Genomic DNA, 10,024 nt, shown 5'->3' with positions numbered 1-10,024 from the left:
ATCATCTCTCAAGTCCTCCATACCCAGGTGCCCAGAATTCTTGTCTTTTTACTCCCCCTCTTCATTCACCCAAAGAACTAGAGAGTAGTTGGATTTACAATGTTCCCTGAGACAACCCCTATCCAATCTGTTGGTGCCCAATTCCCCATTATTCAGGCGAATAATGAGCTAGGGCTTAAATTGCACCAGGGTTTCTGTAAATACCAGCATGTTCCCATCTAACCCTGATGACTTATTTCCCATTTGAAGAGAAGAAACAAGGGGATTCCCTGGTAGTCCGGTGGTTGGGATTCTGAGTTTTCATTGTGGGGAGGATGGGTTAGATCCTTGGTGGAGGAATCGGGATCCTGCAAGTCAACCCTTCTTGGAAGAAAAGTTATGACAAACCTAAACAGCATATTAAAAAGCAGAGACATTACTTTGCAAACAAAGGTCTGTCTAGTCAAAGCTATGGTTTTTCTAGTAGTCATGTATGGATGTGAGAGTTGGACTATAAAGAAAGCTGAGCACTGAAGAATTGATGCTTTTGAACTGTGGTGTTGCAGAAGACTCTTGAGAGTCCCTTGGACCACAAGGTGATCCAACCAGTCCATCCTAGAGGAAATCAGTCCTAAATATTCATTGGAAGAACTGATGCTGAAGCTGAAACTCCAATACTTTGGCCACCTGATGTGAAGAACTGACTCATTTGAAAAGACCCTGATGCTGGGGAAGATTGAAGGCAGAAGGAAAAGGGGATGACAGAGGATGAGATGGTTGGGTGGCATCACCAACTCAATGGACATGAGTTTGAGTAAACTTTGGGAGTTGTTGATGGACAGGAAAGCCTCGTGTACTACAGTTCATGGGGTTGCAAAGAATCAGACATGACTGAACAACTGAACTGAACTGAACTGAACTGAAGTCAACCCACATTGCCAAAAAGAGAGAAGAAAGAAGATGGCATTGCTGCTAACAAGTTTTGAAGATAAGTTCTGGATATAACTAAATATTCTAACTCTAGGACAAGAAAAATCATTTTTCCTCTACCTTCTATGTTCTGTCTGTGTTCCCTCTGTAATAAAAAATAAATTAACAAGGGCAAGTGTTGCCCTAAGACAATCAGACCACCAGGCTTTTTTCCAGCAAAAAAAAAAAAAGTTTATTGGGGATCAGCAAAGAATTGCAAGTTTGGGTAAGCAACCATGGTAAGCCACATGCAAATCCTCAGCAAAAATGGAGAGGAGAACTCTTTTATATAGGGGAAAAGGAAGTTGAGAGGGCTACAGTAAGCAAAGAGCATGTGACTTTTCTTTGGCCGAATCGCAACAGTCTCTTAAGATCTGAGCCAGAAGAGGCAATCTTTCTTCTTCCCATTGGCTCTGCTATCCTTGTAGAGTGTGAAAGCTTCCCCTTCTGGTCTCCTGACTCCATTTAAATGAGATTTCTATTTATTAATTTTTTTAACAAAAAACAAACAGAAGCTTAACAACATGGATATTTCCCATATGCATAGGAGGTACCCAGGAAAGATGAGTAAAAATTGACAAATGGACTAAGCTGCTACCTCAAATAACATTTTTAGCTAAAGGCAAAAGTTGGGGATAGTATTTGGGGACTACAAAGGGAAGGGAGCAATTCAGCAGAATTTGAAAGGAGCAAACATTTGGTCAATAAATATTTGTTAAGCCTTGCAGAGACCATGGGAACAGAGAAAAAAATTAACAGACTTTAACAGACCTCCCTGTCTACACATCTAGTTCATATTATGCTGTAATTATCCATGGTGATAGCTCTCTTCCTGAAATAAGTCCTCTACATTGTGTTGACTGAAAAAAATTCACAATCTAAAAGTTGAGAATTATGTTTTATGCAGTGGACTTACTGAGGACTTAAGCTTGGGAGACAGCCTCTCAGCTCTGAGGGACTGTTTTAAGGAAGTAAGGGAAGAACCAGGATATATAGGAACTTTTCCTCAAAAAAGCCACAAATAGTTGGAACATCAAGAGATTCCTGTTAACTAAAGAAAAACCAGGCAACTCAAGTTTAACAAATTTAGCACTTTTCCTGTACAGAAAGATGCAAGAGTCTAGACTCACCAAAATCTTTCCCTGATATACACCTCAACTATCTAGGCCTGTTTATCTCCATCCTGAATTCAACTACTGCAATGACTGCTGGCTTGATGGCCTCAGCATCCTTTGTTTCCTGGAATGGTAGGTGATATTCTTTGTCCATAACTCTTTTAGGTAGTTAGGAAGAAGGTCAAATGTTCTTTCAAAATCTGTTGGACCTTGATTGTTTCCAGCTCAAAATAATCCACCTGCAAAAGAGACATATTTTGGGGAGGCAAATGTTACTCCCCTCAGAGGCATACTTTGGGGGTTATATTCTGCTACACTACGTGATACTCTGATAACAAGGTGGCCCAGTCAGAAATTCAGCCAAGGAGACTTAGCTAGAAACAGCCCTTGAAGAAAAATATTAATAGAAAACACATTTGAGGATCTCACTTTATCTGCAAAATGTGCCTTTGACTAGACACTTTTCAATTCTCAATGAAAGTCCAGAAGTTTCCAATTTCAGGTGTAGTTTCCCTCACTTAAATTCCCCTGGAACATAAGCATCCAGGGAATTTCTTCTAGAATTTTGTTGGGAAACCAGTTTAGGAGCCGAATCTCTGGTTGTCTCCTGATAATCCCCCTCTGGGGTTATCCAGAGCCTTATAATTTCTTAATGCCCACAGGTCAGTCTTTGAAGTTTGACTCCTTTGCTCCAGGCTATTCTCAGAGTGAACCCAATTGTGCTAGATGAGAAGATGCAGGAACTGGTTCTCATGGGAAGTCTGTCTTATCCCCTCCCCACAACTGCTGCCAAGCAGTCAGCGTGCAGTACCTCCCACTGCTATTCCTTCCATCCTTCCTTCACTTTTGGGACTTCTTGGCTCTAAGGAAAGGGGAAAGACACACACTCTCTGCTCTTCAGATCCATAAACTGATCCCCACTTCGACCAGTGACAGGAGTGTTGGATCTAAATAGGGTGAGTTATGGTTAGAAGGGCTGGTGCTGAGGATGCTTAGAGGGAAAGGCCCAGGTATGCTGGAAGGGGAAATTAAGAAGGTGGGATTAAGAACAGACAGTGATCCGACTTGTAAGTACCAACGACCTGAATTCAATTCCGTATTAATCTCACTGATACAATTCTTAGAGCCTCTCCCCACTCTTCCACCCATCCCGCTCCTCCTCAATCTTCCTGAGCATAATATCATTGTCTCTTGATATCTATGGAGCATTGGTCCAGGACCCCCATGCCCAGGGTCCCAAAATCCAGGCATCAAGTCCCTTATATAAAATGGCATAGCATTTGCATTTAATCTATATATTTTAATCATCTCTACATTACTTATCATACCTAATACAATTTAAATTTTATGTAAATAGCTGTAAATACAATATAAATGCTATGGAATTAGCTGGCAGCACAAAGCAAATTCAAGTGTTACTTTTTAGAACTTTCAGGATTTTTTTTCTGTATATATTTTTAATTTATGGTTGTGGTTTATTGAATCCCTGGGTGCAGAACAGGTGGATACAGAGGGCCAACTATACACTGAAGCAGCTTGAATCCTGGTCTTCTCATCCTATTTAGGCCTTTTGAGCCAGGGACAGGGTATCACAAAAAAGAAGGCACCTATCCCTTATGGTGTGTTTGATGTAGCGCTTGACATTCTCACAAATGCTCTCAATGCATGTATCTCATAGACTCTCACAAGTCTGAAGGACAGATGATTAGTCCCATTTTGGGGCATCATGCTCAGAGTTGAGAACTAGGATAGACATTCCACAGGGCCAGGTATAGTCCTCATGGTAAATGAGGGCAGAGAGCTAGTTTAAGGGGGAGACTTTTTCAAGCAACTCTCTGCCCTAATTTTGAACAGAGTAGCTCTTGTGAGGGCAATTTAAATCTTGGTACCTGATTCATTAGAACAATATTTCAAAATTGGAGCTCATTGTGATGACGTTCTTAAAAACAGATCAAGATCATTTATAATGACAATAATTAGGGAAATGTCTTCTGAGAAGGGGTGTGTGTAGTCAGGAGTGATAGCCTGTTTCACAAGCTTTGGGGAAGTGTCATAAGGAAGACAAGATCCTGGAAGCAACATCTTTCAGAGTCAGTGTAGCTGCAGCCTAGGATTTCAGGGAACCAAAGCCTCCTGCTGAGAAAATATTTCCCAAGTCTCTATTCATCTTCTGCATACCCTTTAAAGGTGACAACCTTTTGCAATTCACAAACATAAAGCTTAAAATCCCATTTTCTTAAGGATATACACTCCTCTATGAATTGATCTGGATGCAAAACAGGTAAAGGGAAATAAGTTCCTTAGTTCAGGTAGAAGAGAGGGCAGACGAGAGGTATTTGGAACTGTCAAAATAAACTTCATTAATTTTTTACCACTTTGCTCTTGTCTCAGACAGGCTGTAGCATATTGTCATTTCTTGTAAACTTTATTATCTAATGAGACTTATCTTCCAGCCTGGAAACCAAATGGTAAGATTGGGTCCAGGTGCAGTCCATGGGGTCGCTGAGGGTTGGACACAACTAAGCAACTTCACTTTCACTTTTCACTTCCACGCATTGGAGAAGGAAATGGCAACCCACTCCAGTGTTCTTGCCTGGAGAATCCCAGGGACAGCAGAGCCTGGTAGGCTGCCCTCTATGGGGTCGCACAGAGTCGGACACGACTGAAGCGACTTAGCAGCAGCCTACACTGACAGAGAAAGGAATTTTAAGGTGGAGCTCAGCTCTTAGGGCAGTGGTGAGATAATGCTTTCCTCTCTCTTCCCTGTGGATCCACAGGTGGTCCTGGTGACTGAAATGGCACCCACTCTAAAGGTCCTAGGCTCTCTGTTGGCTCTGCTGTTTCCTCTATGTGGGCTCCTTGTACACAGCCAAAACCTTTCCTGGAGGGAATTTATGAAACAGCACCACCTGAGCACAAATTGGGAATTCAGCAAGTACAAATGCAATGATCTGATGAGGGAAAGAGGCATTCCAAAAGACAAGAACTATCACATCTTCATCTATATCTTATGGCACAAAATTGAGCGTATATGCCTGAGGAACTGGAGAGACAGCTACAGAAATGTATATATATGGGCCCCATATCCCTTCGAGGTACTCAAGTGCATCCGGAAGAACAGCAAAGGCAATTACAAAGATTACAAGAGCTACAGCTACATTGAATTCCATTGCGGCATGAATGGGTTTGTTGACGGCATAGAGGACATGCGGTTATTAAAGGATATCAGCAACTAGAAAGTCCACCCGCACCCACAGCTTTCAGTGTTCAGTGCTTGCAAGTGGTGGCCCCGCCTACATCAAGAGCCCTTAAATTTATGGGCCAACATTTTTCAACTACTTAGCATTTTTCACATGGTTTCTTGCTCTCATAACTGCCTGTGTTGTTTCTCTGTCTGGAATACCCTTCTGCTCTCATCTATCTAATTTTCTTCTTCTTCTTCTTTTTTTTTTTTTTTTTTTTTAAATTCTGCACATATGGAGTCTCTGTTTTTACTATCCCAGGAATTTTCCTGATATTGATTCTCCTTATACCTTTGCAAACTGAATGATCTTCCATCCCTAAATAAATTATATCATTCCAATGTGTATGACATGTATTCATGTATACAGAGTATGTGTTGTGTGATTAGTAGAGGTGTTTTAAGTGTGTGTTATATAGCTTATGCTTAAATGTGATGTGTACTGTTTATAGGTTTAAAGTATATGTGTGTGTCTACTGTGTGTAATAGGTTTCTGTGTGTGATGAATGTATAACTATTTATGCGCTTAAGTAGGGGATAAGACGTGACCTAGGCATTAATGGTGGGGACATGTTGAGTTCCACCCAGATTGGTGGGTGTAGCCAAAGCTGATTAGGTATAAAATATGTAGCATGTTCCTGGCACATAGCAGGTGCTCAGTCAACAATGATTTTCTTCCATCCTCATCTTTTGATTGGTATTTTAACTTTGAGAAAACAAACATGACAAGTGCCCAGCAATTGTCTGCTCTCTCTGCTGCTGCTAAGTCACTTCAGTCGTGTCCGACTCTGTGCGACCCCATAGATGGCAGCCCACGAGGCTCCGCCGTCCCTGGGATTGTCCAGGCAAGAACGCTGGAGTGGGTTGCCATTGTAAGGTTAGAGGACTTTAAAATGAAACTCTGTTCAAGAGTGAGACTTAAGACTTACACTCTGTTGAAGGAAAGAGGAAGTATATGGGAGAAGGAAATGTTGAAGACAGAAGTAAGTAATGTCCATGGTAGTTCTGTTTGCTAAATAGAGGATAGAGACACAGGGTAAGAGAGATGTTCATGTCATATAATTATGCCCAGGGCAGGTATGTGAAGGAGAAATACTAAACACTATTATTCAGTCTCCAGCATCAACAAATGACTCAAACCTTGAAACAACTAGAAAAAAGACCAAGGTATAAACGTTTTATACCTTGACAAACCTAGACAGCGTATTAAAAAGCAGAGACATTACTTTGCTGGCAAAGGTCTGTCTAGTTAAAGCTATAGTTTTTCTAGTGGGCACATATGAATGTGAGAGTTGAACCACAAAGAAGGCTGAATGCTGAAGAATTGATGCTTTTAAACTGTGGTGTTGGAGAAAACTCTTGAAAGTCCCTTGGACTACAAGAAGTTCAAACCAGTCAATTCTAAAGGAAATCAACTCTGAATATTCATTAGAAGGACTGATGCTGCAGCTGAAGCTCCAATACTTTGGCCACCTGATGTGAAGACCCTGATGCTGAGAAAGACTGAAGGCAGGAGGAGAAGGGGATGACAGAGGATGATGGTTGGATGGCATCACTGACTCAATGGACATGAGTTTGAGCAAGCTCTGGGAGATGGTGAAGGACAGGGAAGCCTGAAGTGCTGCAGTCCATGGGGTCACAAAGAGCTGGACATGACTGAGTGACAGAACAACAATAATATAACAATTTTAAATTAGCTGATATTTTAAATTAGTTTGCACACAGTAAGGAAGCAGAAATGTCCACCCTGAAATATGCCTCTTTGGCATAGGGGTCATTTCAGCCTGGTTATTTTTGAAGAATCAGCAGATATGAGAGACATTCTGAAAACCAAATAGAAGTTACTTTTATAACTCTTCTGTAGGAGACATTTGGGCTTCCTAGGTGGAGCTAGTGGTAAAAGACCCGCCTGCCAATGCAGGAAACAGAAGAGACATGGGTTCAATCCCTGGGTCAGGAAGGTCCCCTGGAGGAGGGCATGGTAACCCACTCCAGTATTCTAGCCTGGAGAATCCCATGGACAGAGGAGCCGGGTGGACTATGGTCCATAGGGTTGCAGAGAGTCAGACACAACTGAAGCAACTTAGAATGCACACAAGAGACAATTACAGGTAAAAGGGAAATCTCCATTTGTAAGAGTGTCTTCCTGCTGTACCAGGAAGGTGGGTGGGGGTGACTCATATTCTAGAAACTTACTGATGGAGAAGGCAATAATAAACAATCTTATCCTTGTTTACTGTGTTTTTATTGATCATCTTCCATAGATTCCTCACCCTCAACATCTCCTTTTGTCTTTAGCTAAAGATGGTGTTTAAGCCATCTTGGTGAGTTACTCAGCTTTCCTGGTCTCTGCTATGTACTATACGTGTAATTAAACATTTGTTTGTTCTCCTCTTGATATCTCATATAATATAATTATTGTACCAGTTAAGTTACAAGGGAAAAAGGAAACAAATTTTCCTCTCAACAACACCTTTCTAGAACTCGGGCCTCAGTGAGTGGCCAATGAATCTAGATGGGCCATCATGTTCCAAATAGCTCCTCAGCTTTGCAGTTTTTTCAGTGTACTTGGGAATGAGCAGAACCCTGGGAGATAAAGAACTTTACCAACCAAATTCACAAGAGATTAGTATTAAACAGTAGTTCTATAAGCAGATAGGATAGGGAGTCCCCAGAGAAAGAGAACTAGGAAGGGCTTTCTTAACATAAGAGAAGCCATTTTAGCCATAGGCATTTTGTGGTCTAGACTTGGCCACAAGATCTTAAGGGAAGTAAGGGATCAAAGGGAAAGCAGCCAAGAAGTAATTGTTCAGCAATAAAACAGTGTCTCAGTTCCTCTTCAAAGGACATACATAACAATCTGATAAAGCTGAGTTCCAGATGCAGGACAGAAAGATGCTGTTGACCCTCCTGATTTCAGTCAACTAAAGCTTGGACTCTGTCAACATTTCCCCAGTTATACACTGAATTCTCTGCTCAAGCCGCTTCATAATATGCAAGTACCCTTAGCTTAAAACTTCCCCTTTTTTGCTGTTTGCGGAGACTGCTTTGGGAAAAATCTCTGGTGTGCTCCTAACTTGCTGTGTGCGTGCTAAGTTGCTTCAGTTGTGTCCAACTCTTTACTACCCTATGGACTGTAGCCCACCAGGCTCCTTGCTGCAAGTAATAAATCTTTCCTGCTCCTGATCTTTGCCTTTGGCTTGACATCCATGTTAGGTCATTAGAACAGGAAACAGGAGTCCAGAATGGCGGTGGCTAAAATACAAGGAAGGAAAAGCTTGTGAAAATAGAACAAAGGAAGGTCCGAGGATGGGAGTGAGGACCTCAGGTAGAACAAACAGCATCCTGGCTAGCCCAATTTACATATAAAACATGTAAAAAGAGGAGCCAAAGGGCCTGGGCTCTCTCTTCGTGTCTTTTGGGTCGGCATGCCCTCATGCCTCGAGGATGTATTTTCCTTTTATTTTCTAAATAAAACTGTGTTCTAAATAAAACACAGAGCGGTAACACTGATCTGTCTGAGGGCTATAACACCATCTATTGGAGAGCTGAGAGCTGTACCATGGTCTGTCTGAGAGCTGTGACACGCAGAGGGCTTTAATGTCCGTCACTACAAATTTTTGTTGTGACAAGACAGAACCGAGGAGATTACACTCACCTGACATCCGCCAAGAGGCGAATTCAGTTTTCTGGGGGTAATAGATCTTCATCAATGATCAATTTACATGTGGGAAACATGTTGTTTTTCTTACTTGATAAATACTGCTTTAAAATGTACTGGTGTATTCTGGTTTCCTAGAGTCATACTTTAGGATGGTCTTTTCAGCTCTCTTACAATAATTTTTCACAAATACCTCACTTTTAAAATTCTTTAAAATTTGTTTTTATTAAAATGTTAAATGATGATGGTTCAAAACAGTATAGGAGGAAAATGAATTTAAAAGAAATTATTAACAGTTGTAAAAAATTAGTAAACAGTACAGGAGGGCATGGCAACCCACTCCAGTATTTTGCCTGGAGAATCCCATGGACAGAGGAACCTGGCAGGCGTTGGTCCATAGGATCGCACAGAGTTGGACAGACTAAAGTGACTTAGCGAGCGCGCGCGCGCGCACACGCACACGCACACACACACACACACACACACACACACAGTCTCAATTAAATAGAAGTGGAAGACCAGAAGAGGGAGCTCTCACACCCTGTGAGCATAGCAGAGCCTAGCAGGGCTAGTCAGGACTTTCCTGGCAAGGATTCTGCCAATGAACAGCCATAAACTCTTTGTTTATTATAGCCCTCCAACTTCCTTTTTTTTCTCTATTAAAGCATTCTCTTTCCCTTGCTGTGCAGGGACTTATGTCTTGACTGCTTTTCCTTCATTTCTCCATTTCCCCACTTCTCTAATTAGTAACTGTCTGCATCTGCTCTTTGGAAAGGGGGAAGTTCTGCAAACAAGAAACGGAAAGACTTTTGCACCCGGAGGATTCTGCAAGGTCTTACTCAGTTTCAAGTGCACAGTCTTCATAATCTGACCTGTGCCCACCTTTCTAGGCTCATCTGATATCACTCACTTCACTTGTTCTCTTAGTAGTAGTCATATGTAGCCACTTACAGTTCCAGGAATATGCCATACACATTCCAGCCACTGAAACTTTGTTCTCACTTCTTGCCACTTGGTGACAATCTGCCCTATGTTCATGTCCCAGTTCAGTTCATGGCC

At 41.7% G+C, this 10,024-nt stretch overlaps 1 protein-coding gene across 1 annotated transcript; it reads left to right on the top strand.

Moving 5' to 3' along the window:
• The first annotated feature begins 4,759 nt into the window (after positions 1-4,759).
• LOC138444343 (epididymal secretory protein E3-beta-like) lies at positions 4,760-5,640 on the top strand. The gene has a single exon (XM_069597764.1). The coding sequence runs from the start codon at positions 4,808-4,810 to the stop codon at positions 5,297-5,299; it is 492 nt and encodes a 163-aa protein (XP_069453865.1). The 5' UTR covers positions 4,760-4,807; the 3' UTR covers positions 5,300-5,640.
• The last annotated feature ends 4,384 nt before the right edge of the window (positions 5,641-10,024 follow it).

This window comes from Ovis canadensis, chromosome 7, assembly GCF_042477335.2.
Source record: "Ovis canadensis isolate MfBH-ARS-UI-01 breed Bighorn chromosome 7, ARS-UI_OviCan_v2, whole genome shotgun sequence".
In the NCBI taxonomy this organism is placed as follows: Eukaryota; Metazoa; Chordata; class Mammalia; order Artiodactyla; family Bovidae; genus Ovis; species Ovis canadensis.
This window is presented reverse-complemented; position numbering and strand designations above follow the sequence as displayed.